Source organism: Lichenostomus cassidix, chromosome 3, assembly GCF_008360975.1.
Source record: "Lichenostomus cassidix isolate B80296 chromosome 3, HeHo_3.0, whole genome shotgun sequence".
Classification (NCBI taxonomy): domain Eukaryota; kingdom Metazoa; phylum Chordata; class Aves; order Passeriformes; family Meliphagidae; genus Lichenostomus; species Lichenostomus cassidix.
The window spans coordinates 48,351,275-48,378,839 of record NC_139483.1 but is presented as its reverse complement, the minus strand read 5'-3'; the positions used below and the strand labels follow the sequence as shown (position 1 = coordinate 48,378,839).

The 27,565-nt window shown below is 37.3% G+C and overlaps 1 protein-coding gene and 1 long non-coding RNA gene across 6 annotated transcripts; one reads left to right on the top strand and one right to left on the bottom strand.

Annotated features, from left to right (window-relative positions):
* Positions 1 to 3,985: 3,985 nt before the first annotated feature.
* Positions 3,986 to 27,550, bottom strand: LOC146439650 (uncharacterized). Of its 2 annotated transcripts, none has more exons than XR_014850868.1 (4): positions 26,199 to 27,550; positions 25,990 to 26,095; positions 18,841 to 18,908; positions 3,986 to 9,011 (listed from the first exon to the last, which is right to left on the bottom strand). It is a non-coding gene; the product is annotated as an uncharacterized LOC146439650 (long non-coding RNA). The 2 variants fall into 2 exon arrangements; XR_014850867.1 differs by lacking the exon at positions 3,986 to 9,011 and adding an exon at positions 16,267 to 18,226.
* Positions 7,637 to 23,827, top strand: BCLAF1 (BCL2 associated transcription factor 1). Of its 4 annotated transcripts, none has more exons than XM_085055644.1 (11): positions 7,637 to 7,754; positions 8,630 to 9,535; positions 11,471 to 11,617; positions 11,730 to 11,899; positions 14,514 to 14,619; positions 15,520 to 15,604; positions 16,304 to 16,479; positions 17,619 to 17,799; positions 21,366 to 21,512; positions 23,109 to 23,318; positions 23,461 to 23,827. In XM_085055644.1, exons 1-11 carry the CDS (start codon positions 7,651 to 7,653, stop codon positions 23,464 to 23,466), a joined length of 2,238 nt encoding a protein of 745 aa, XP_084911770.1. In that variant the 5' UTR covers positions 7,637 to 7,650; the 3' UTR covers positions 23,467 to 23,827. The 4 variants fall into 4 exon arrangements, with proteins under 4 accessions (XP_084911770.1, XP_084911767.1, XP_084911768.1 ...); XM_085055641.1 differs by having other exon boundaries at positions 10,946 to 11,617; XM_085055642.1 differs by lacking the exon at positions 21,366 to 21,512 and having other exon boundaries at positions 10,946 to 11,617.
* Positions 27,551 to 27,565: the final 15 nt, after the last annotated feature.

The window sequence follows — 27,565 nt, the reverse complement described above, 5'->3', positions numbered from 1 at the left end:
TTCAGGCTGTTGTCCCTGAAGTACCCCAGAGTACCCCACACCTCCCTGCGTCTTGCCTGCCCCGACAATAGATTCCCACCAAACGCCGTGAGGGACCGCAGTGGGGTTTATGCCCCTTGCTGAAAGGGGCTATTGTGTTCCCAGTGTTGCTTATACTGTACTGTGCGACCATTGCAGGATCATTCCCGTTATTTCCCCTTTGCTTTGTAAACCCTATACCTTTCGCCTCTAACTCTATGAAAATCAGATTCTTGCTTTGTGTGTCATGGTAATCCCTTACAAAGTCAGTACAGCCCATCATTTGTTTATCTCGGACATCAAAGTTTCACCCTCAGAGCAGCAGTTAAATTTTACTACAGAAAGACCCGAGGGCATGCAAAACAAAGGTGCTCTTGACACTGCAAGTAGTCGCTGCTTGAGCAATGCAAATGTATAAAAACGTCACTTAGAATAGTTGTTCTTGGTGTGGGAGGGATTGGTTAAACAGCGTGGAGTTGCAGGAAAATACTGTCTAGCTGTTGTCTTTCTCCTCCCTCCTCCTCGTCCTTCTCTCTGATAATCACGTTGTTTTGGACAAAAGTGGGGAAAATGAGAACGAGGTAAAGGCTCTGGCACTGAGGTGTGCTTCAAGCATGCAGCTTGTGGCAGGGAGAGTAGGAATTGCATCCTCCCACTCGTCGATTTTGATGTTGAGTGACAGGCTGTGCTGAATGGCTGGACGAGGTTCAGCGTGTTACATATATCGGTGCTTGGAGCGGGAGTGCCTCTCTCCTGAGCAAGGCTTTAGTGGGCCAGCCTGAGAAGTGAGGAGAAACTTCTCAGGTGAAAGCTGTGGTTGACAGAACCTTGGGAGAGTGAGGTAGGAGCATGTGTCATGAAGAAGGGCCTATTCACATCGAGGATGTAGAAAACTCGTAATGGTCGTAGGAATCCAGTAAAAATCAGCAGGGGGCTGTTTGGAGCTAGGGTGCAGGTACTTGAATGGATTATATTCAAGCTGGTTGTCAAGGAGAGATAGCGGTGTAGGGGTTTGTGGAATGCCAGAGGACATTTGGGGTTTGTTTACAGATAGTGGAGATAGGTGAAGGAAGCTGCTGAGGAAAGTGCTCTGTTAGTGTGAGAGTTTCTCCCAAAGGTATTCCAAAAAAGTGCGTTGCTGGCTTGTTCATTATGCTGGCACTGGCCTCGTGCAGCTTTGAGGTAAATGGGATCCGGGAGGTGATGTACCTGAAAAGTCAGCTTTTGTCCAGAGTGGTTTTCATATGGATCACTGCTGCAGCTCACCGAGCACCTCTGAGAGTGTGAGTCTCCAAACAAATGAGGGCGGGAAAACTGCCTTTTCTGCAGCAGCAATTCGGGTAGTTTATTGCAGGGATTGTGGAAACCAGGGTGTAAAGGCGTATGAAAACACAGTGTTTAAAACACATGCACAAGAATAACAAAGGCGGTCCAAACCAGTATGTGTCCAAATGCATGCTAATTCTTTTTTTGTGCACGGGCACATCTCTTAGAAACAGTAATTTTGGTTTTTTAGTTAGAGGAGAAACATGGTTTTGTTTGCCAATAGTATTACATAAAAGACAGCTAACGATCGTATGATGGTTTTGCAGAGGTGATTTTGCTGTTACTAGGATGCTGGTTTTTGACTTTATGAATATTTTGTGTTGTTTTCTATATAGATATTAATTAGTTTGGGGGAAGAAAGGCCTTTGTATGTTTTACTGTTTCCATTATATATCCAGCATATGAAATGGGGAAAATAATGCTTCCCAGTTCTTATTTGTACATTACAAGATCGTTTGGGCAAATTTACCATGGAATCCAAGTCACTGAATAGCCAAGTAGCATGGGTTTACAGTGACTGTGAAATGCATTCTATTCTTACGTGTGATGTGCCACTGCTACATTTGTAGACATAAAAAAAAGGGGAGGGGAGAGGTAGAAAGTGGATAAGAAAGCACAGCAGATGTGCAAGCACTGAATAGATGACTTACAGTGCTGTCTCATTAAGACTGACTTTATTTCAGTGGGTGTATTATGAGAAACTATTACAAATTCCGTGGAATTTCTTGAAAATTTTGTGTTGTCATGGTTGTATAATCCTCCTGTCTTTTGAAGCCTGAATCTCTGAATGAAAACGCATTTTGGCAACAGCTTGTGAATTTCTTAAACAAGATTTAATTTAAATCTGCCTGACAGCTCTCAAGTAATGTTTAAGCAAAAGAAATACAGACTACAAATAACTGTAATTGAGAAGGGTAGCTAAAATAATGGAGCTAAGAGGAAGTGTTGTGCTAGTGTAAGTGGGTATAATTGTCCTAAAACGTCTTAAACTTACATGTGATGTGTAACTTGTAAAACGGTGTAAGAGATGTGCTTAACTACAGTTTGTGTACTCTGAGAAGACTTCAACATCAGTGGTGCAGTGAAGACTCTTAGAAAAGAAATTGGATACCATTTGCCTTGTCTCTTTTATTTTTTTATTCAATATAGCAAATGCTGACAGTGTCACTTATTTCCTCCTTTTTGTGTTTCTTGTGGTGGGATAAGCTTGATTCTGTTGTGTATCTTGTTTTTGCGTGATGGTTGCACTTGCTGGCCAAGACTGATTGAAGACACCCAAAGATCCTGTTGTTTTTTTCATTAAGAAATTTCCTGAATGTGATTTAATAGCTGACAGGTGGTGGACTAGCCAATTTTCAAAAAAAAAAGTCGTGTTTTCTGTGTTAAGTCTTGGTTGTTTGGGTGTGTTTGGTTTTGGTTATTTTTACTTTATGTGTGTGCTTGTGTTTATTTTGGTGGGGTTTTGTTTGGTTTGATTTGTTTTTTCTTTTTTTTTCATGATTTGGGTGTTTTTTGTTTTTTGTTTTTTTTAAAGCTGATGCAAGTACTGTTAAAAAGCTTAAATGCCACCAAGTTGGTTGCTCCAGAAAGCTATGCCAAGCTGGTTTCAGGGAAGCTTTAAGTCTGTGGTGCTGCCAAAAGAAACAGTCCTGCCTGGCTGCTATTTCAATTTTCCTGTGTTGGTCCAAGTGTTTGTGGGTTGTGTAATGAACCATATTAAAAAAAATGAATTGAAAGTGATCCAGTATGTGGATGCAGAAATACTTAGCCTGGCATAAGGGAGATAATCAGGAATGTGAGAAAACACAGGATAGGAAAGATGGGACTGTTTCTTTAAACTAACAGAGCTACCTTATTCTGTGGAGCTGCAGCAGCTTTCTTTGTAAAAATCCATATTTTTTTAACATGGCAGCAAAATGGTTGAAAGCCAGGCATCTTCTTTCAATTATTTAGGGTGGAAAGCGAGTGAAAAAGAAGCTTGAGTGGAAAAGAAGTGTGTGGATTAAAGCCCTGGTGTTCCAGGCATAGACCATGTTCCTAGCTGTCGTGGTCCTCTCTTAAAAATGCTGGGTGTCAGTGATGACACCTTGTGTCACACTGTTGTTGCACACGTCTGGCCAAGTGTGGGTCTCTTGTGAGAGAGCAACAAATGGTGCTTAGGACCTCCTTTTCATTACCTTTCAGCCCTTGTGCCCTTACTTGACCTGGTGCAGCCACTGCAGACTGACTGTGAGCAGGAAGAGGCTGTGGGTGATTTCCTTTGGTGCTGTGAACCAGGATGTTGTAACTGTGATGCTCTGAGGAATGTGTACTTTTTCTGGGAAAGTGTGCTGCATGTAGGAGCTTACTGTTAAAGATGGGCTGTTTTCCTACATATTCCTATTACTACCACAGTTCTTTTCTAAATGAGCTTTAATAAAGGTTAATAAAATTTTAGATTCTTGCATATTTACACAGACCAAAAAAAACCCCAGCTGTGTAGCATTTTTAACTTTAATTAAGTGTGAGCATTGTTTGGATAAGTGAGTCTTGTGTGTCAAGGTTTTACTTGTTACAATGAAATGGAAACAAAAGCTGCAAATAGTTAAATGTTTTTTATTCAGTAGTTAAGATTTTCTGTTCAAAGTTCTTTTTTTTAAAAAAAAACATTAGATCCATACTCTTAAATGAAATGGGGGGAAGGTAGCAAATACGTTTTAGCTGCCAGGGTTGGATGTGATACAGCCAATGTATCATTTAAAAACAAGGTGTGACTACTTCTCACTTTTGCCAGTTGCTAGAAGAGATTTCTGAAACTGCAGAACTCACTACCAGAGACTGAGTTTTGGTAATTTAAGATCTTGTCTTTTGCCTGGATGTTTTAAAAGTGAGGTAACTATCTTGTTCTGTATCCCCAGGATCTAAAGACTTGTCTAAATTAGGATGTGGATTTCAACTTACACCAGTTTAAGTCAGAAATATAGATTAAGTATTCATTTAAAATCTCAGCCTGAACTTGAAGTTTGTGTTGCTTTTTCTGTATTAGACTTCTGAATGCCTTCGTTACCCTTTGCTGGCTAATACCATCTCGCCTTTTGTCTAGACAAAATCTGAAATGGTCCGATACACTACTGTGCTCCTTCAGAGACTCATGCTTGCTGATGATGAGAAGTAAAAACTTAATCTTAATAAGGCATATATTTTGTAGAAATTGGAAATATCTTGGTCACTACTAGTGAATGGTAAGTGGACTTTTGAAAGCAGTGTTTATGAACACAAATGCTACATTTCTTCTTTTAGATGAAGAAAACAACTATGAACAAGTGTGAAAGTGTCCTTTAGGAGCAGTCAATGTCTTATGCCTTTGGGTTTAATTAATTGAATTGTTGAGCTGCAGAATTTCTGGAGATCCAGGCTGTCTGTAGTGAACTGGGATAAAACTCCTGTTTTGTTGCTTGAGTGGAATTGAAAAGTGTGCTTCATGTTGAGTCAGACTACAAGCATATTTAGTCTTAAGGCTTGAAGGTAATTAAGAACTGAGGCCAGTGAAAAATTCATACATTTGATACTGCTTTTGGTATTAATTATGCCTCATTTCTGCATAACTGTAAAAGAGCTAGTTTGTGAAGATGTTGGCTCTTCAGGTGAAATCATATGTATGCATTTTATACATACTATAGAAGTGATACTAGAATAACCTTTCTGTAATTCTTGCAAGAGAAACCTAAAGATAAGGCTTTCACTGTTGGCCTAAGTTCTCATCCCACTTGTTTTTTTTCCAATAAGATAGCTCTAGTGAAGTGCAGAGCTGTGTGCTAGAGCTCAAACTGGTCTAACAGTTTGCCACTGTGCTTTTTGCCTCCCTCTTTGTGGCTGCATGCTGTTATTTACTCCATAATCCAGCTCAGTTTGGCCCTTTGTTTAGCCACTTTGATAACCTAGTTATGTGAAAGTGGTTTCTAGGTATCAAGTGTTGGTCACTGGAGGACCTGAAGGCTGTCAGGGCTGTGGTGAAGGTGAGGATAATGTGTTACACAGGCCTGTTCCCTGGGCTGAAGGAGGAGTGGTCACATGTGGAAAGGGAGTAGGATTTGCCACTTGGCAGTGGCTGGTTCTTGAGCTGCTCCAGTCTTAGTACGCAGCTTCACTGAGTTCAAGAGGAAATTTGCTATTTCTTATGTGTTGTCGTTTCATGATAAAAAGATTAATGTTTGATTAAGTAAAAGGGTGCTGCCCTTTAGCAGATGTCCATGTCTTTGACAGTCTCACTTTTTGTTCTATAGGGATCACTATTGCTGAAAGCACAAATAGAGAATTTTGAAATAATTGCTTCATTGACACCATCTAACAGTTTGAGGTAAGTTTAGCTTAATTCTTTCTTAAGTATTCTAATTGAACTCAGGTATCAAAATTTAAATCTTCCTTTGCTTTCAAAAAATTTATGTTTGCAATAAGACGCTACAGTATATAAAACTACGTCTTGTAAAGGTCAAATGCATTTGTCATACATAGAATGCAAATAATTTAAAGCTGAAGTTGAGTTATAATATAACTGTGCATCTGATGTTTGGTTTGATAATCACTTGTAACAGAAGAAAACCTACGAGGTTTTGTTTTCTGTCATTCTTGGAAAATTGGGATGTCTTAAGCAGTTTGAAAGGTCTAAATTTATGTTGCTTGTGAGTATTGATCCTAAAAGATTACAAGCCGTTTTCTGTAAGTTTAATTGAACTCAATAAATTGGAAAGTATCTTCTGAGTATAGGTTCTGCAAATTTGCTTTTTAGTGGAAGGAGCCAATAAAAAAGAGCATTCAACACACTCTTCTTCACCAAGGTAAATAGCTTTTTCTGAGTTACCTGGAAGGCTAGTTTAGGTTCAATTTTTGCTAGGTTAGTTTCAGATGAGGTTATATTTCTGAGGCCGTGCAAACTCATGTGGAGAAAGTCGTGTGGGACAGGAGGAACCAGTTGATAGGGGAAAAGTTGTTTTGCTTTTATCCCTTGGGTTCTCTAGATGTATCTAAAGTTTCTGTAACTTTGTTAAATTAAACTAATACTGTTTTTGTCTTTACATAATTGAAATACCACCCAGGTAACAAGAAAGATTGTATAAAGTACCTTGTGACAGAAAGTGCTTATTGTGTTGAGCTTGCATTTTAGGTACAGTAATTTTAGGCTTTAAAGCCTGTTTGCAATAAAAAGGTAAATGTTTTGTTTTTTCCATTTCTGTTTTAAGTATTATTAAACAGTGGTCTTTGAGCATTCAAAGGCCTGAAAATGTGTAGTTACTTGTTCACAGTTTGTATTCAGGTTGTCTAATGTGACACTTTTTTTTTTTTTTTTTTTTAAAGCTGGGCAGTTTCAAAAGAAAATGGTAATGGGTCAAAGTTTTAATTAATTAAATTGGGGATTTTTAGCCACTGATCCGAAAAGAAAAGGAAAAGGTGTGTATTTTTTTTATGGTTAGCACTAATTCTAAGTATGTTATGACTGTACATAAGAAGAAATGATAGTTTATTACAAATTACTTTCTTTTAGATCTCATTGATTTATAATCAGTTGTAGTTTTCATAGCTTAATTTGTGCTGAAGCATGTTGAATCTTGTTGCAAAGCCATATTATTTAACTCATTGTTAAAATGTCTTAGTTGGCCAACCATTTTGCATGTAGATTAAAAAGCGAAGTTAACCTAAAAAGATGCAGGATGGCCATCTTGACCAGTGGAAATTCGGATCAGAGTGATTAGCTTTAATACATGTGGTTAAGAGAAATAATACCTGTGGGTCAAATTAACTGCTGCTGGACCAAATACTTCAGGGCTTTTTCTTTGTTCATGTGAAAGGTACTTTGTAGAGGATTGTGAGCCCCTCCCAGAGAAGGAGCAGTGCATTGGAAATGCAGGGGAACTACAAACTACACAATAATAATTTGTTACAATATGTTAATATGTCCAGGGTTATACTTGCCTTAACTTGCAGAAATGTTTCACTTTCTGCTGCTTCCTCTTTCCTACAGGATCCGTGTGCAGTTGAATCTGCAAAAACCTTTTACTGTTATGCCTTATCTTTTCAGAGAAAGTGTGTGCACTGCAGCAATGTTAAATTCTTTAAAATGTGGTTGAGTTTTAATTTACTAATAAATGTACTTACGTTGTCTTCAAAGCTCTTTTGTTTAGCAAATGCTATACCACTTTCTAATACTGTCATTTTAGTATATGCAAATTCTGTTCATATATGTTGCTTACATGGACTCTAAATAGTTGCTTTCATTTTTTTCCCTCCTGTCATTGCTTTTCCTTTTGGGAAGGAGTAAAGCTACTGGCAAAAATGGGTCGATCTAATTCTAGATCACATTCTTCAAGATCAAAGTCCAGATCTCAGTCCAGCTCTAGGTCAAGATCCAGATCACATTCAAGAAAAAAGAGGTACAGGTAAGTTGAGGTCTTACTGCATGAAAAGGTGATATCGTATATTAGATTTTGTTTGGAAAATGTTCTTCACTTGCATGATGCTGTGGCAGAAGTGAGCCTGGGATTTTATTTCATTTTAGGCAGTAGGTAATCTATGCTTTGAATGTAATTCTATTTGTTTAATATTTTTTCCCTTTTCCTGTATCTCAGGTTAACTTGAGAATGCTAATGGTTCTTCATGGTTTTTGGCCCTTTTGATTCTTCTCTTCCCCTTTACATGACGTTTTCTTCATCCAGTCTCTTTCCCTGCAATTTGCTCTGTATTTCTCATTAAGCTTTTCATATCTGAAGTAACAAAAGGCTTCAGTAGATAAGCTTTGCTGTATCTTCTCAGTTGCCTCCAGCCTTCTCCTCACCTTACTTACTAGTGGACATTACCATCTGCCATAAATGAAGTGGGTCAGTTGAATGTTTACTGCCTCAGCTGCTGCTGTCCATGGGCTGGCATATTAAACTGGGGGTCATGTCACTCCCTCTTCCAGGCTGTGAACTGTGGTGGCTGACAAACTGAATGCCGTGCTCCAGAGTGGTGATAATCTTTAATCAGATGGCAGGGAAGGCCACTGAGGCTGGTGGTGTCTTAGTCAAGTGTTGCCAAGTTTCACAGTCCTTAACAGTATGGACATGTTTATTATAATTAATATATTACAGAAATAACAAATAAAGAGAGAGTGTAGAAGTTACTTTTAAGATAGTGAATCTACATCCTTTACCATTCTGATTGCATTTGAGAAATCTAGCATTTAATGTCATGGCACTTCACTTATTTTTATTTTAATTTTACTTTATTTTTACTTTTCAGTTGTTAAATGTTAATGTTTGCTTTTTAATTTTAGTTCTAGGTCTCGGTCAAGGACGTATTCACGATCTCGCAGCAGAGATCGTGTTTATTCTAGAGATTATCGCAGAGATTACAGAAATAATAGAGGAATGAGACGTCCCTATGGTTACAGAGGAAGAGGTAGAGGGTATTATCAAGGAGGAGGTGGTAGATACCATCGTGGAGGTTATAGGCCTGTCTGGAACCGAAGACACTCCAGAAGCCCTAGGCGTGGCCGTTCACGTTCCAGAAGTCCAAAACGAAGGTCTGTGTCTTCCCAGAGATCCCGGAGCAGGTCTCGTCGATCTTACAGATCTTCCAGGTCCCCGAGGTCCTCTTCATCTCGTTCTTCATCCCCATACAGCAAATCACCTGTCTCTTCCAAAAGACGTGCGTCTCTGGAAAAGCAGGCAAAGAAAACTGAAGGGGCTCCTTTGCAAGATAGTCCATTGAAAAATAAATCACAAGATGAACAGAAAGATACATTTGAACATGACCCATCAGAGTCTCTTGACGATTTTAACAAATCATCAGCAGCTTCTGGCGACATTTGGCCTGGCCTTTCAGCGTATGATAATAGTCCAAGGTCACCCCATAGTCCTTCTATTGCCACCCCACCTAGTCAGAGTTCATCTTGCTCTGATGCCCCTCTGCTTAGCACAGCCCACTCAGCAAAGGACACACCTCAACATTCCCATTCCATTCAGCATAGCCCTGAGAGATCTGGCTCTGGTTCTCTTGGAAATGGTTCTAGCCGCTATAGTCCTTCTCAGAATAGCCCATTGCACCATATTCCTTCGAGGAGAAGCCCTGCAAAGACAATCCCATCACAGAGTGCCCCCCGTGAGGAGGCTCGAGTGCGGTCATTTTATCCTGAGGGTGGCGAACAGGAAACTGCAAAAGGTGGAAAGTTTATGAAAAGGTAAGAACCAAATTAAAAGTGTAATGTTGCCTCTGAAAAATGCTATCTGTTTAAGAGTTCCATCAAGATCATCACTGTACCTTGGAAAATGCGTTATGGAACACTAGTAGTACTAGTCTGCTTGGAATTGAGCTTAAGAGATACATATGCTTTTTCCTGTTAGGATGTTTCAAGGTCTTGACTGTTGGCTGGTAGAGACAGGGACATGTATCCTTGAGGAAGAATTGTTTTGTGCTTTTCCTCTTTTTTTTTTTTTTTTTCCGTAATCAGTTTTTTACTGCTAAGAAAAATCTTAATTGGAATAGTCCATCAGACTTGCTGGCTTGATAGTGAACTCTGTTCAGGTATTTCAAAATTTAATATTTCATGTAGTTTGAGATGCAGATATTCTGGAAGTATAAAAATGCCGATGTTATGCAGTAATTTTTTTATGTTGACATAAACAGCATCGATTGCTAATTTTGTGGTGCAATATGACAGCTTTGGTATCTTAAATTGCATTATTTACCAAAGAGGGTCGGTCTTGGTATTCTTGGAGTATAACTGTTGATGTGAAGGAAGCTCAGTGTATATTTTCCAATAATCTTAAAATTCTTCAATTTGTTCTTAAAATGTTTGATACAGTACTAGTTTTTGAAAGTTGTAAAAATCTTACTGACATTAGGCTGTTCCTTTCTAATGTGACTGGTGCTTCAGTGTGCTTCTCACAAAATGAGTTAGAGAGAAAAGTTGACTATGCTATATAGGCTTGACTGTAGGCTTTTAAGTTAATTTGTCCAGTCAGTGATTTATTATGTAAAAAAAATTAGTGCTTAGGGGATCAAAAATACAACTTGTCTTTGATTGGATGTGTTGGAGTTGGTGACCATATTTGAACCTGTGTGAGCATAGCATACAGATAAGGCAGTGGCTCAAATAATTAATTGGTGTGTTTCTGTGTTTAGGAGAGCTGCCTTCTAAAGGTTTCCTGCTTTTGTACACAATGTAGTGAATACATTAAGCCTTTGTGTAAGATCTTGAAAATAATTAATTTTTTCCGTGGTACTACTTCAACTTTTTCAACAGTAAAAGTGCAAAAATGAATTGTGGTCTGAATTTTCAAACTTCATGTGAATTTGATGAAAAAAATTACTAGTGTAAGAGAATGTGAAACTGGGTACTGATTTGGAAAACAAGCAAGCAAATTTCTTGGCATTCTACAGGAAAGCATTCTATTCTTCAGATGCCTCCAGTAGTGCATAAATGACAGTGGCTACAGTGTTAATGTTGTCCAAGCACTGCATGCTGAAGTTAATTGCTTGGAGGAATGTATTTTCATCTTCTTGGTGTGGGATTGGCACGAAAGAGGAATGCAAGTGAACTGGAATGAATGCAATCCAGAGTTACCAGTCTCTTCTTTGCTATCCACAGGTACACAGATGAAGAGTCTAGAGTATACCTGCTTGATAGGGGTAATACCAGGGAGAAGGAGGCCCAGAAGGAGAGAGGATCAGAAAAAGGGAGGACAGAGGGAGAAAGGGAATGGGAGGAACAGGAAACTTTAGATTTTTTCATTGATAAAGAGACTGGGAAAGAAAAGTTTAATGACTCTGAAGGGGAGGACACAGAGGAGACAGAGGATTACAGACAGTTCAGAAAGTCTGTCCTGGCAGATCAGGGTAAAAATTTTCCTACTGCATCTCACCGGAATGCTGAGGAGGAAGGAACCAAATACAAATCTAAAATATCAATCAAGGGCAATAGAGAGAGCGATGGATTTAGAGATGAGAAAAGTTATAAGCCTAAAGAGACTGGCTATGTAGTGGAAAGGCCTAGTGCAACAAAAGATAAGCACAAGGAAGAAGACAAGAGTTCTGAGAGACTAATGATGAAGAAAGAAACTCAGTCACCTGAGCAGGTAAAGTCTGAAAAGCTCAAAGAACTCTTTGATTACAGTCCTCCTCTACACAAGAATCTGGATGCGAGAGAAAAATCCACCTTCAGAGAGGAGAGCCCACTTAGGATCAAAATGATAGCCAGTGACTCCCATCGTCCTGAAGTTAAACTCAAAATGGCACCAGTACCTCTTGATGATTCCAATAGGTAAATTACTCAACTTTACATTGTGGTTCTCCATCTGCCTGCAGTGTCGCTCGTATTTATTTAAACTATTGGTTTCTTTTTGTGTGTCTCTTTCGTTGTTGATGCTTTTTAGACCTGCTTCCTTGACTAAAGACAGGCTGCTTGCTAGCACGCTTGTCCATTCCGTCAAGAAGGAGCAAGAGTTCCGATCCATCTTTGACCACATTAAGTTGCCACAGGCCAGCAAAAGCACATCAGAGTCATTTATTCAGCATATTGTGTCCTTGGTTCACCATGTCAAAGGTATGTATTTAGTTTATTGTACCAGACTCGTCTGACAACTTCATTTAAGCCTATTGGCTGTTTCTAGTACAGGAAAATTTCAGGCCTCATCTAATGTTGATTTTAGCCAATTTCTTCCTCTTGAGGTATGCATGAAAATAATTAGAGAAATAATAACCGCAGAAACTAGGACAAAAAAGCACAAGCAGTGTAGAGTATAACAGCAGTTGTTCTATGTTTCTGCATAAATTAGGTAGGTAGCATAGGAAGTTTAAATTTCTGCAGTGTAGTTGAAACAGACTACACAGGTCAATTTTTCTGATTTTATTTTAATGACTAGCATACTATTTTATATTAAACATTGCAGTGTGGGTTGACAGATGTCTTCTGACTATAAATACAATGGCATTCCTTTTGGAACACCCTAGAGGTCATTTCCAGATTCTTTTTAGAAGGGTTTTTTTTTTGTCCGTAAGATCTAAGAAAAATTGTATTTTAAATGGTAGTAAAGTTCATGGTGATAATTCATTTTATTCCTATATGACAATATTTTCAGGCATTTCCCTTATAGAAACTTGGCAGTGGCTAAATAAGCTTCCATTAAATGAGTTATACACTAATTATTTTCCAATGTAACAGTAGTGGCTGTTTTTTATAAACACCAAGAAAAATGCTTACCAAACCAAGCCCAACAAAAGTCCTCCCCAAAACCACTGAAACCCAAATGTAGACCATCAAAGTAGATCCTCTGAAGTTTTTTGATGGGAAAATAGATAAATCCTTAAATCCCCTGGGGATGTCTGGTGTGTTCTTGAAATGCTGGTTTTTTGTAGCATTTGCTTTATTTCACTGGACTGTTGTGTTAAATGTGACTAAGATAATACAAAACTGGTGAAACTAATTTCGCCATATCATCGTACTAAAGGGGGAATGTGGAAATGCTTAATTGGGTACTAGTTTCAATGCATCTATCTGTAAGCACTGTTTTTAAGATGTGTTAGTGTCTAAAATTGCTGAGATTTGTGTGCTACAACTAGATGCTAAAGTTCAGATTAAAATATCTTTTTTTTTCCGTTATTCAGATTACTAAGGCCAAATTATTTCCTTCATATTGAATTACTTATGAAGTAATAGTCAACAATAAGGGATTATGATAATGTGTTAGATTAAAAAAATATTGGGATACCTGTTCAGTATATATTGATTTGTTGTGAACATACCTATTTATTGATATGCAAAGAAATGTAAGACTCAATCCAGTGAGAGCTTCTTAAGTTTTTGTTTATATAGTACATATGTAACTGTAGGTGAAAATAATACTTCTGGAACTCTCACATGGTGATCATAGAATAGACATTTTCTGTAAATTTTTGTATGTTGAATATCTGGTAAATTTAACAGCCTGTCCAGTCAAGTTACAAGATTATGTACAGTTACAGTTGTTTTTGAAAGCAGAACATCTCTTTAGGTTTCAGATTTACTGTGGTCTGTGATCGGAATTTTTGTAACTTTTTTGACAAACTGAAGTTATGTTCATTATTGGTGTGATGCGACCAGTCTGAACAGCTCTTGATTAATGTAGAGCTGAAAATGCCCAGTGATGTTTTCTTTTTCATTGTAACTAGGTCCTGGAATGTGTTTTGAAATGGCAAAATCCATGTTACAAAAGTAAAATAGCTGTTGAAAGATACAGATGCCAAACAGGCAAAGTTGAACCTTCTGTCTTCCTGGCAAAAATGGCATAAAAACAGAGTTGCTAGCTCAAATTCCTGTGTTTGATGGAATTATGATTGAGGCACTACCCTTGTAGTGGCCGTTTCAAGTTTTAATGGTTGGTTATGAGACAAATGCTGGATGCCGGGCGGTAAGTTGATACAGATGTATGTTGACCTGTTAAGCAGATAGCTTGCTTCATATGTAACATTTCATAGCTCATTACTTTATGTATTTCTATATTACATTTAAACACATTTGTTGAGCTGGTTTAAAAACTGAGTTTTGCTGTGGCTAATTTAACTGTCCCTGAGGGAAGGAGAAAATTTGTGAGAGAAGCAGTCAAGTATGCCAAGATGCCAGATGCTTAAGTGAGTTTATTTATGCATAGGTGTGTTAATTGTATTGTTTATCATCACAACTTCCAATCAAGAAGTTGTATTCCTTTAAAAAAAGACTTGTTGGGTCATTCATGTAATTATTGAAGTGTACATTACTTAAATGTTTTCACTAATTCTTAAGGATGAGATGAATTGTAAAATACACTTACTGCAAGTATACACCACTCAGAAGTAATTTCACTTTCTCATGTCACAAAGTATAAAATAACGGTTTCAGAAATTGCTCTTTCTCTATCATTAGGGGAAAACGTCATTGAAAATGAGCAAGTCCAATCAATAAATTATGCTTGAATTAGTTGTAATACAGTCATGGCATAGTAGACTTGCAGTGATGCTGTGCGCTGTTACTTTGTTTGGGTTACAGAGTGTGTAAAAATAGGGAAAATGCCACATTTGCTTGTCCTGATAAATTTATTGAAAATACTGTGGTTTTGCCTGCTATTTGCCTTTCTGTCAGGAGTAAAATACATGTCACTTGAATTAAACTAATCAAACAGTGTTTTTTCTATTGTAACCAACAGAGCAATACTTCAAGTCAGCTGGAATGACCCTAAATGAGAGGTTCACTGCGTATCAAAAAGCTACTGAAGAACACTGCACCCGACAAAAGAGCCCAGAAATACATAGGTATATGTTACCTGCAAATGCAGATGATTTCTGTTTCAAATAATGTCTTCTAATATTTCTTTTGAGAGCCCAAAATACTTTTTCTAATCTGTATGAGGTAATTTGTGTAATTGCAAAATAAAAAAAAAACCTTCTGTAAAAGAGAACTCATCTGAGTCAAGTCTGGCTTCATCTGTGGTTTTGTGACAGATGTCTTCTCTACCTCTGTATCTCATTTGGGATATATTTACTTTTCTCACATGCAGTGCTCAAATATTGAGGGGCATATGTCTTGAAGATGAAAAGAAGCCCTGTACATGCATCTTTCTTCTTCAGTGTGAAATGTTCCATCTCATACTACTTTAGTTTTTGTGTGTGTTAATTTACAGCAATTTTTTGAAAAATCTGAGAACCTAAAAGGTAAGAAGGTAGGCATGCAGATGTAGTGTCTGATCATGTGCTCTAGTTTTATGATGCAGTGTACTATATTTGTGTTGCATGTGAGGATACAGTATCCAACTGCACAAGTTTTCTTAACTGTTAAGTATTTTTGACTTTACAGCAAACTATCATAGTGCTGATGATTTCTTGGAGGGGTGGGCTTTCAGCTGGCTACATATACTGATCCTTTTGAAATAAATCGTTAAACATTTTTTCTGTCTTCCAAGCTGTACTGAAAATGTGAAACATCAGTCTGCCTATTTTCTGTATTTGTGTTTCTAGCATACTTTACACAGAACAAAACCTTGGTTTTTAATTTTTAGTCTGCTTCTGTATTCTGATGGTGAGGTTTAATAATGCAAAAAGTTTGTTCTGCTGCAAAAATGCCTTGTTTGTCAGTTTTCTGTTGAAATGAAATGTCTGAGGCTGTTAACAGTCATGTATATGTGTGGCAAGACATTGCTTTTATTTTACATTTAGGAGGATTGACATCTCTCCAAGTACCCTGAGGAAGCATACCCGTTTAGCAGGTGAAGAGAGAGTCTTTAAAGAAGAAAGTCAAAAAGTAGGTTCTAAGTAAATGTCCTATCTGTGCTTCTAAACTTACTTTCTCGCTTTGAGTCTCAATTTCATCGCAGTGTTTTATATATGTATAAAGTATATAAAAAATAATTTGTATTTATTGTATCTTGAGTACTTGCTTTTAGAATTTTTTTTTCCTCTTGAGTAAAACATGTTACCAAGAAGCTGGTTTATGTAGCATGATTTTGCTGTATTAATAACATGCTATATAAGGTCAAGTCTTCTCCCATGCTTCCTTTCTTCTTGCATATTTCTTGGCCACTAAGCTGCCCAAGGACAAAGAATTGGTTTTGGGGCAGAGGGAAGTACCGAGATGGTCAGTGAATAGTGTGGTTAAACTGCAAAGGTGCTTGTGCTCTGTTTAAAAAGCTATACACCAGAAAAAATGAATACCTAATTATCTCCCCAAGCCATGTATTATGGTCTGTGTTATCAAAAACTAGACACCAGTTGGTTTGATGAGAATGCTTGTTTGAAACTGAAATTCTTAGCTGTTCTTTTTTTAGATGTAGCCATTGCATGCAAAGTCAATTTGTATGCTGAAGTTTGTTGAAAAATCGGTAAATTCTACCTTTTTTTTTTTTTAATTGATGCACAACTTGCCTTTTCATTGAGATTCTCTTCTGTATGTTTTTTATTTCAAGATTCAAGATTTTGTTCCAAAATATATATTTGTTTACAGGGAGATAAAAAATTAAGGTGTGATTCTGCTGATCTTCGGCATGACATTGACCGACGTAGAAAAGAACGAAGTAAAGAGCGAGGAGACTCAAAGGGTTCCAGGGAATCCAGTGGGTCAAGAAAGCAGGAGAAAACTCCAAAAGATTACAAGGATTACAAATCTTACAAAGATGACAGGTAAATATTTGAAGTCCCTATAGAGGATTTTAGCTTCTAATTAGCCTTTTGTAATTGTAAGCTTAATTGCTTTCAATTTTCAATGTATAATGGAACATTTAATTTTAAACAATTAAAATTATTTGTTTTACAGCAAATATGTATTATCTGTCTTTTACACGGCTTATGGTGGATGAGGACAAAAACTTTGGAATAGCAAGCTAACACTGAAAAAAAAAATGACAAATTAATCTGTCCTATTATCCAGGCTACATCAGGAGGTTGGACTTCAATGCAGTACATTTCTATAAACAGTTTGTGTAAGAACTTTGGTTCGTTATGCTTGATTCCGCACTTTTTCAACTCATAACACCCAGAGTATGAGAATTTTACTGATACTTAGGTTTTAACATGGGTGAGAAGGGGAATTTTGTAATTTTTAACTAAAGCCAGTGGGCTGTTTTAAGAAAAAAATGTTAGCATATCTCAGTGGATACTGTGTAGAAGTGGTAAGAGTTACTTCAGGTATGACCTTTCTTTGAATAGAATGTTAAAATCTTGTAAATTGGGTGAAATTAATACCACTATGGGGTTACTAAAAGTTTTGCTGTAGGAATTTTTTCCCTGCTTTGTACTGTCTATAAAATGAATTTTTACTTATGCTTCCTGTTTACCATTTACTTTGAGCTTTGGTATCCACATTTTCTTCCACTGGCTAATTTCCCTACAACCATCTGTGTAGGGAAGCCCATACCATACCTCTCAACAGTGTGCAAACTGAACTGTGTCAAGTTACTGTTAAAGTTTATCTTGAGGGTTTTTTCCCTTTAACTTCTGTTTTCCTGCCTCAGAAGAAAGGCAGATCTTAAAAGTAACAGAATGCCTTCCTGACGTGTAGAAAATGTATATTTTACAGTTTGCAGACTGCTGCTTTCCAACTCACTAGCAATAATATGCATTTAGTGCACTTAAGTGTGTGAGAGGAGGCTGGAAAGTGGAAATATACTTTGCCTTAATATCTCAAATACGTAACATGTGACTTTATAACCAGAAGGGGGTTAGATTTTCATAAAATATAGAGAGACCCGGTTTAGTATAAGCATGTTACAGACTATCTAGTACGTTTAAAATAGCACATAGTATATTTTTTTATTTTTCAGTAAACAAAAAAGAGATCAAGACCGTGCTCGGTCCTCCCCATCTTCCTCCCCATCTTCTTCCTCATCCAGTTCTCGAGAAGAAAAGGATTGCAAGAAAGAAAGAGATGAAGAGTTCAAAACCCATCATGAACAGAAAGAATACTCTGGTTTTGCAGGAGTCAACAGGCCAAGAGGCACCTTTGTAAGTTTTTCTCTTATTCCTGCCCCAAATGATGAACACTTCACCAATGGTAATAGTGTGACAAAGAGAATGAGGGAGTGTTGCAGTGATTCATGTTAGGCCAGACTTACTCGTGAGTTATGTGAAGTACCGAACCTTAAATACTGAGTCTCTTTCTTTTTTTTCCCAGGACTCTCCAATGGTAGTTAAATGATACATAAATGTGCATTAGCATTCCATTAGAGTTGATAGCATAAGGCTGGGGAAAAGGATTTCTTGATTATTCCTTGCTCTTCTGTAATAATGCTGTTTCCTAACAGGATCTGAAAATTTAGTTTTCTGTAAGTTTTAAATCTTGGGTCCTGTTACCTCTTAGCTCCCCGCTGCTTCTGTTTTTCCCTCTCACTTTGGGTTTGGTTTTACCCTGGTTTGTGGGTAATGCCTGCAACTTGTTAAATAGACAATGGCAAATAATTAAAATATATGTCAGCCTTGAAACAGCTGTATTGAGGAGATTGTATACTTGTTATTTTTGTGTTTCTTTGGCTTGGACAAGTCACTGAGCATGAAAGCTCATTGATTTACCACTGGAATATGTTTAGTCATTGTGATTTGGAAAGTGACATTGACCACTGTACTCATGAGAAAAATCTTAAACTTTCAGATTTCATGTTAATGTAATTATTGGTGTATAACTGGGAAATGTAGAAGCATTAGGAAAAACTAGGAATCAATAAAAGAGGCCTCGAAAAAGATAAGGAGCGCTTAAAAACACCATACAACCCAAACGAAAAAAAAATCCCCAACCCACAAATAGACACCGCACACCTACCCCCCAACAACATGGCAAAACAAATTTCCAAACCATGAAACACACAGTAGGTGGGGAAACACACAGTAGGTGGGGAAAAACTGTTTTACACAATTGGAGTAATTTCATACTTCAACAATAATTCCTTAATGTAGCCTGTAATTAAGACCAAATAATGCTAAAATGCGTTGTTTAGTATAAACGTACACTGAATTTTTTTGTAGTAGTGCATAAAATACATTTTGACTTACACATGAGAGTGTCTGAATTGCATGTGGCACATGTCAACACTTGAGACTTGAATCTTCCATCTAAAAAACTGTAGATGAAAGAAGAGGAAAATTCAAAGTTCTAAATTTTTAACACTAAAAGTGCATCATTTCCTCCTTTCTTCTTATTTTTTATATAGTTATGCAAGGAACTATGTGGCATAATTATATAAATCCCTGGATGGTATAGGCATCAAATATGACTATCAGCACAATTTCTAGCTGATTTCTAGCTGTGTAAACTAATGGCACAAACGAAACAGAAGTTAAACAAAAGATAGCTTAAAACTCCTTCTCTCAAAGAGATTTAGTGGGAGAAAACTTGTAATTGGTTGAAGCCTTCCTGCTTTATAAAACCAGATTGAATGTATTGTGAAAGAGATGCTACTTTACAAGCAATTGAGGTAGATGTGAATTGGGAATTTTATAGATTTCTGCTCATTTAATTATTAGTGAACTGCCAGTTCTGTCTATGCAGTGGTAACAGGTTAATGTTCCCTGACAGCAAACGTGGTTACACACAAGCTTTTGGAATAACATGTCTGAGCAGGTGAATTTAAATATGCCAACCTGCTGACTCAGATCTTCTATTTAGGGATAAATATTGGATAGTATTGAAAAATACAGACCAGGTAGCATAGCAATATGTTTGTAAATGCAGGCCAATAGTGGCTATAATTCCAGCGAGCACTGCTTTGCTTTTGGAGTAAATAAAATGCTTTGGTTGTGAATCCGTCTCCTAACAGGAAGCCTTGGAGATTGTAACATCTCCTCTGTCCAGCAAACTAATGTGAAATCAGCACTGTTTTTTCACTAACTGATAGATACGCCATTCTGTTGAATTTTAGGCTTCTCATATATAAGCCTCATGAATAGTTTTGAAATATGAATGTGGAAATAAGGATAAGTAGAATTTTTCAATGACAGTGTCATTAGCACCCATATTTGAAAGAATTCTGTGTGTAGCAGCTCTGTTTAAAGTGACTTTTATATAGAAAATATACTAATCTTTTTTGTGGTGATCTTTGTAATAAGCAGGCCCACAGAGATAACACAATCATAGATTTTATGTCCTGTAGTTCTTCACTTTAAAGATAATCTGGTAGGGGGAAGCATTAATAAAATGATGAGGAAAACTGTAGATATTTTTCTTAAAGGGAATCTGGTCACAGGACCGAATGCCAGGAAATGCTGATACCTTTATTTTTTTCATTTTTTTAATCCTGTCATAATTTTGTCTCCACCCTGCCCCACGCCCCCGGATGCTGTTTGCTGTGCCCTAATTTTGTAAAGCTGTGGGAAATAAAGCATGTCGTATTTCCTCCCTTGTGCAGTTAGTCTCTCACTTTGCTAATTACTCTCCAAGCAATTTTTTATTTGGTTTTTTTTCCCACAGAGCATTGGATAAATCTTATGAGCCTTTTACAGGTTATTTTTCAGTCTGTTTGATTTCAGAGTGATTTTAAATTTGTCCATCATAAATTTTGCATTAGAAATTTTGGAGCTTTGTGGAACTAAGTATGCATAATAGTTACCTTTTGAGTTAATTATATACATTTTTTTGTTTATATTTATGAAATACGCCTATTTTTAGCAAATTAAATTAGTTTCCAGTCATGTTTTTGTACTGTTACTCTGAAGATGCAGTTCTGTATTTTTAACTACGCTATTTCTGGAAACTGTGTTCTGTAGTAACTGCAGTTTTTAGCAGTTCTATCTTCCCAAACTAACCTTTCTTCTCCCCTTGGATGAAGGATATAAACTCACTTAATGTTTTCTACAAGCTAAGTATTTACATCCTGAGAGAACTGTACACATTACTACTTAGTGTATTCTGACTTAATGGTGTTTTTTTGCTGTGAGACTTTCTAGCCTAACATTTTTAAAATCCCAGAAAGTCACTGTGAAGAATATTTAAGATACTCTTTCACTTTAAGCACTGCTACTCTGCACAGTACATACTACTGATTTTTTTCTTAGTAAAGAGTGGGCTCATTTGAAATGTAATTTGGCCTAAGGTACATTTTTGAATCTCAGTTAAAAATGTTCTAGTAACACACAGTGGATATACTTCTTTGAAAACTGCACTGTTAGTATGTACTCTAGAATCATGTTTTCATAAGTGATACAGTTGACTCCATAAATGACCTTTCTTTTCCCCCGACAGTTTTCAGTCTAGTTTTTCTGTTGGCTTTTTGTCTATGAACAGCTTCAGAAGCGTCTTGTGACCTTTTGTTCCAACACACTGGTTTACTAGCAGTGAAATTTCTTTTCAGTGGTTGTGGGTGAGCTTGTGCCAAGAACTCAAATGTGTTTCAATTAGGTTTAATAGAATCGTTATTTGAAAATGAATGTTTGAATATTTTACTTAAGGTAGTATGTGAATTTGAAAATGGTTTTACACTTGCAGACTCTGTAATAAAGCACAAAAAGAGTATTTTCAGTAATAGAGAACTTGAACTCTGTGGTGTTATGTAAATGGATTAAATGACATCTTGGTTAATCAGTTTCGAATTAGGGGCAGAGGAAGAGCCAGAGGAGTCTTTGCTGGAACAAATACTGGTCCCAGCAACTCAAATACTACTTTTCAGAAGAGACCGAAGGAAGAGGAATGGGATCCTGAATATACCCCAAAAAGCAAGAAATACTTCTTGGTGGGTGTGGAGAACTCGATGTCTTATGCATGCTTTTGTTTTTTCAAACTTTCTACAAGCGTAGAAGTAGCATGCATGTATGGACAGGGATTTCAGTAACTGTGAGAGTATCAGGGTGGATGTAGTGGTTGGTTCTGCTTATCTTGCATCTTTCTGCAGCAGGCTGACAGTAACTGAGGCCTGACATGGAATTTATCTCCAAAACTTTAATCAGGGAGTAAGGAAGAAGGCAGGCTCAGACAAAATTTATTAAAACCAAACTTTAAACCAAAAAGACACGTGCTCTGTTTTCCTGGATTTATATCTGTATGACATTTGAGATTTGTCTGAGATTGGTCTGAAAGTCTGCAAAAGTGGAAGATCAGGAAAAGCTGACAGTATTGTGGATGTACATAGGCAGACTCTGCTAATGAGCAGTTTTCTGCTCTTAGCTGAGTAGTGTGATAGTCATAGGAAAATCACCATCATTTTGATGCCTTTTTCCCATCTGGATTATGAAAGGAGGACTGTTGATGTAACCACTATTAAGTAGTGTAGTACACTGAATGTGTGGCCTCTGCTCCAGTTATTTCCTTAATAATGCAAACTTTGAAGGATATTGTTGTATCATTGAAAAATTATAAGTAGCAAAATTAGACCTTCTCTGATAGCATTATAGCTTGTCACAAATGCATTAACAGGTAACTAAGAAATAATGCAGACACAATTTAGATATTTGTGTAAGGAGTTCTCTGTCTTTCTACACATATTTAAACCTTTCTGATCTGTAAACAGAGATGTGATAATTCATACCTATTCATGAATATCTATTCATGATACTAGAACAATTAATTGTAGCTAGTAATTTGAATTTCTAAAAATATTTTAAATTAAATAAGCCACCCTTCAACTACTTCTCTGTAATTAAGCTGCATTAAATGGATGTGATATGTGTTTAATAGTTCAGATTTCTTTCCAAATCACAAGTAAAAAAACCCAGATATGGAAGCAAGTGTACCTCACTGTTCTAAATATAAACTTTTTTAATATTAAATAATGGTCTGTAGATTTCATGCAGTGTGTAGAATGATTGTCATGACTTACCAAACTATCTAAGGCTATAGCAAAACAGTAAACTTAAGTATTGCTTGTTAATGTCAGATTTAAACAGTTTAGAACTTAATTTGCTCTGTGTCATGCAGGTGAGGCAGGTTTTCTGAAAACTTCCTTCAGTTATCTTTTTGTATGAAGTATAAAGAACTCTCTCTGTGCTGAAGTAAAAATAATTTTAAAAAATCCTAGCACTTTCCTAGAGCTTCTTCGTTTAGAGAAACAATTTTTTCCCCTCAAAACTAGTAATTCTTAATTCTGATTGAGTGTAAGTTACAGACAAGTTATTAGTTAGTAACATTTTAGTAGACCCACAGCAAATCAGGGCGCTTAAACAGTTTCATTGTTTTAGTTACAGCATCATGCCTTGTAAGAATATACCTTGTAATTATGATCTGAAGAGAACTTTGACAGTTGTTTTACACATTTTACACAGTATAGAGTACTAACATTACAGGATACATTTAAAAGGTTGCTAACCTTACTCTTTGTCTGGTGTTATTGTAGCATGATGACAGAGATGATGGTGTGGATTATTGGGCCAAAAGAGGAAGAGGCCGTGGTACTTTCCAGCGTGGCAGAGGGCGTTTTAACTTCAAAAAGTCAGGTAGCAGTCCGAAGTGGACACATGACAAATATCAAGGGGATGGAATTGTGGAAGATGAAGAAGAAACAATTGAGAATAACGAAGAAAAGGACAGACGCAAAGAGGAAAAGGTAAATTGTTCAGTGCCTTGCAGATTAGACAGTTCATCTTGCAGTACACCAAGTAATTGGATGTGTGTAGGGATCACTTTAAAAGGTTTTGAAGTTTGGTTATTAACAGTTTACAACAAGATTGTTTTGTTTCTTTCCACAGGAATAACCTGGAAGAAAGTTGTAGCTGAAAGAGCAGCTCTTGCACCACCCACACAACATTTTTAATATGTTTTTTTGTTGTCAAATGAATGTAAGCATTTTACTTAAATTTTACTGTTGGAAAGTAGTTTAGAGATTGTTTTGTTTTAAGCCTTTAGAAAAAATCATGATATAGTAAACTATGTTAATGATCGTACAGGTAGAAAGTAAAATATTTGTAACAACTTTTAAGAAATTTTACTGTTTGTTATATGCAGTGTAATTCTGCTTTGTCCAAATATATGGTCAAGTACAACTCTCAAAGTTTTGATTCTCCCATATGTCTGTGTTTTATTCTGAAGTAAACTTACAGCTCTGCACACCTGAAATCTTGGAGCAGCATTTTTTTACAAACTGATTACTGCTTCTCTGTTGCCTTTTTATAAGAATTGTATTTAAGGGTAATTATCCCATCACAGTTCAAGTACAAACAGTTGTGCAAAATGCTGACTGTATGTTAGTTTATGAGAGTCACATTTATGTGGTATCAGTGATAAACCTGGATTCTTATTCTACCCTGCAAGAGTGCAGCAAGAATTTTACTTCAGCAGTGAAATTGTCACTCTTCATTAGCAGCCTAAGAAGTATACATGTAAAGACTACAGTGAGTTTCAAGTGCTTTGATAGCGTAGTCATCAGCTAAGATGAACACTTCAGTTAAATTTGTGGCAGTATCAATCTGGCTGCTTTTTTGGCAATTTCTTTTAGTTCGTTAGAAGTGCCTCTTTAGTTTCTCTGTGTGGGCTTGCCTCTCTGGGTATGTAATCTGGTGAGTCTTTCAATTGCATATACAGCATAACGTTTAACTGAGGGCAGGGCAAGAGCAGGTGGGAGGAGAGAAGGGAAACAAAATGCCACAAAAACCCCTGAAAAAACAAAGCAAGATATGTTGAAACCTGAATTGGTAAAGATAATTCAGATATACCAGAAGTGTGAGAAATGAATCTTACTTTCTTCAACACTGATTTCTAATAGTTGTGCTGAAAGAATTTTTGTAGCAAAAGTGTAGAAGTTAGTGAACTTTTTTTTTAACAAAAACAACAAACCCACAAGCTTAGTTTTAGTGGTAGGTACACACTTCATTCACCTCTAGAATGTTAAGGATGACAGTAACATACTTGAATTATCAAAACAAGGACATTCTAATATAAAAAAGATTACTTTGTTTTTCTTTCTCAAAATGCTGTAGATAAACTAAATCTTTGTTATATGGAGTTAAAAGTGTAGTTATTCACCCCTTGGAATGCCATAATGTCTTTAAAAGAAGAAAAAAAAGAGAAAGGGAAAAGCTTTGATAGAGGTGTTTGTATTAAATACCTATATAATGTACCTATATAATGCCCTCTTATTTGCTCTACTCTTAGGGGGAAGTTAACCATCTGCCTGATCCAAATTAAACACTAGAAGGCATGAAAACATGGTAGTGTCAGTAATCCTAACTGTAGCTGAAGAAACTGTATTTTAGATGGTACTAGTTTGTAAGCAGCTGTGTAGAAAGGGAAATAGGAGTAATACTAACTCCCATTAATAGTTAGTTATTAAAGGATCATTCCTGCTTTATGTTTTAGAAAGCTTAGGTCAGTTATACCATTGTTTCAAGACTTGCTTTTGCATGTACAGTGCATCTTTTAATAGTTGTTTGAAATGTAAACCTGAGTATTTGGACTTTACAGCAGAACTCACACAGACTTTTTATATATTAAATCAAAATAAGCAAGAAAAGGAGCTTGACATCAGCGTCAAAGTCTGTCCCATTGAAGTAAAATTTAACATCAGCTTGAAACTAACAAGGAGGACCAAGATGTGCTCATTATATGAGCTATCATGACCTTAAAACAGGTAATTTGTATCACTTAGCTCAAGTTGAAAATGGATTGTTGTGGTCTGTGTGTCATAAAGCAAGATAACGCTTGCAAGATGAGGTGGATTTAAATTTTGTACTTGAGCTGAATGTCCAAGGAGATCTGGTAGAGATTGCTTTGGTAATGGCAAATGGTACTTTGATCCTACTTTGATCAATGGTAATTTGATCCTACAAACCTATCTGTAGGTTCGATCATAAAAATCTTTTTTTTGCAATCCCTAGTTTCATTGCAGTTAATCAGAAATGTAATTTGATTACAGACCACATGATGACAGCCATTAACATTTCTTTAAATAAATTAATTCAAATTCAGAGAAAATGTTGTTAAAGACTTCAAGCAGTCTATAAGAGATCTGTAAGAAACAAAGTGGGAGTGGAGATCACTTTTCATAAATCAAAATCTAGTGCTTCAGCACTTACTAGTCTTTCAGTGTTAATAGTGAATTTTCACTGTGATAAGACAAAACATGTTTTGAGGTTTTTGCGTGGTGCTGCTGAGTTAATTGCATGACCTGTGAGTGGAACTTCAGTGCATTTTGCATTTCTCTTGTTAAAAGATAAGTACTATCATTGATGGTGCAGGGGAAAAAAATGTAGACATTATGCTGGTATAAAGTGTTTAACTACCTTTTGAATTCAGTAATTCGTTTTGACTCACTGCTCTTCAGCAATGAAGCACTTTGTAAGGACGCCACACAGAGATGAAGTGGATTCACAAAGTTTGAAGTTATCCCTGCAGTTCAGATAAAATCAAGCATACATTTCACTAGGTGTAAAAAAAAACAAAAACAAAAACAAACCACCAACCAACCTGGAATCCAGTAGCTGTACTTTACTACCGTGTGCACTTAGTTTCTTGGTTTGGAATTAAATCTCACATCCTCTTCCTTCCCAGGAATAATCACTGTAACAGTCGGCAGCTACATAATAGTAAAGCTTTCCAGTATTCATATTGCTAGTGCTTTAAAAGGAGGAGCTGTTCCTGAGCTTTGGTTCATGTCGAGGTAACAGCTGCAGCATTATGCCTTGAGCCCTTTGTCACTTCTCCTTGTTTCTTCAGGCTGGCCAGTCACAAGATGCTTTTGTTCAGAAGATCCTGCAGGTTCATTGTGTACTGTTTAGAGTTGTGTCTGCTGACTTGAAGCGTTTCTGTATGAGTTCCCAACTGACTGCGCCTCTTGTTCAGTGCAGCTGGTTACTGGTACTGGTGCAGTGAAACTAAATTGCCCCAGTTTTGCTGTTGGTTGTGAGACCCTGCCTCCTCCTGGCTTTGCCGTGGAGTTGTGTGTGTTGTTCCCATCCCATTTTGTTGACACTTCCACTTCTTTAGTAAGATGTTGGAGTAGGTGAGAAGTACTTTTTTTTTTTTTTAAGGGAGGTGCTGTATACAGTTTTCAAAATATCCATTAAAAAGTTCTGCCGTTCCTCTCCTCAAGCTTAAACCTTTCTAGTCCCCTGAACCAGATGTATACTACAGTGTGTTTTACCTGTACTGCCCCGTTGTGTTTGCTCTTCGAGAGCCAATTCACGTGACAAGTCGTGGGTAACAGTAACCAGCAGCACTGCTCTAGCAAGTACAGTACTGATTGCAATAACACTGACTGCACACATGATGAAGGTGATCTCTAAACACTAACGACATAGCTAGAGGAAAAGGATATCCATATTTCTTCTCCTAGTAGAAGCATGGTTAGCACTGCTAACTTTCTTGAAGCTTTCCCGGTTTCTTGAGGAAAACAGCAGAAATCTTTCTTAAGGTAAAAGAACAAGTACAATATAGAAGAGCACGTGCAGAATCCGAAGCCAGGTTTTGAAGTGAAGTCAGGGGGGTCAGGTGTTACGGGGCAGTTGTGTATTTGTGTAGGTCTCGAATGAAGTAGTTACGAGTTTGCTGCATCGAGGACCCAAAGCATTTTAGTTCAGCTCCTTGCCATGAATTCAGTGAGCTAACAGGCCGTGGTGCGTTTCTTCTGTTGGTGCGCACTGTGTTCTGGCTTCGCAGACGCTGCAGCTCCGTTTTCTTGTGAGTACGGCACGTTGGTGAGTGAGGCCCGGGAGCTGCCCACACGGTGCCCACATGCTGCCCGCATTCCGGGGGCGCTGCGGGACGCGGGCCTGCCCGGGCAGCGCCGCCGTTCAAACCGCTCCTTCCCGACAGCCCCCGCGCCGGCCTCGGCCCCGCCGCTCATTGGCTCTGCCCCGA

What these genes read in the sequence shown, in the direction of transcription:
- BCLAF1 (XM_085055641.1), top strand. Translation starts at nt 7,651, where the DNA reads ATGGGTCGATCTAATTCTAGATCACATTCTTCAAGATCAAAGTCCAGA. An exon ending in GGTGGAAAGTTTATGAAAAG is followed by an intron (nt 9,536 to 10,945) that starts GTAAGAACCAAA and finishes TGCTATCCACAG; the next exon opens with GTACACAGATGAAGAGTCTA. An exon ending in CTTGGTTCACCATGTCAAAG is followed by an intron (nt 11,900 to 14,513) that starts GTATGTATTTAG and finishes TGTAACCAACAG; the next exon opens with AGCAATACTTCAAGTCAGCT.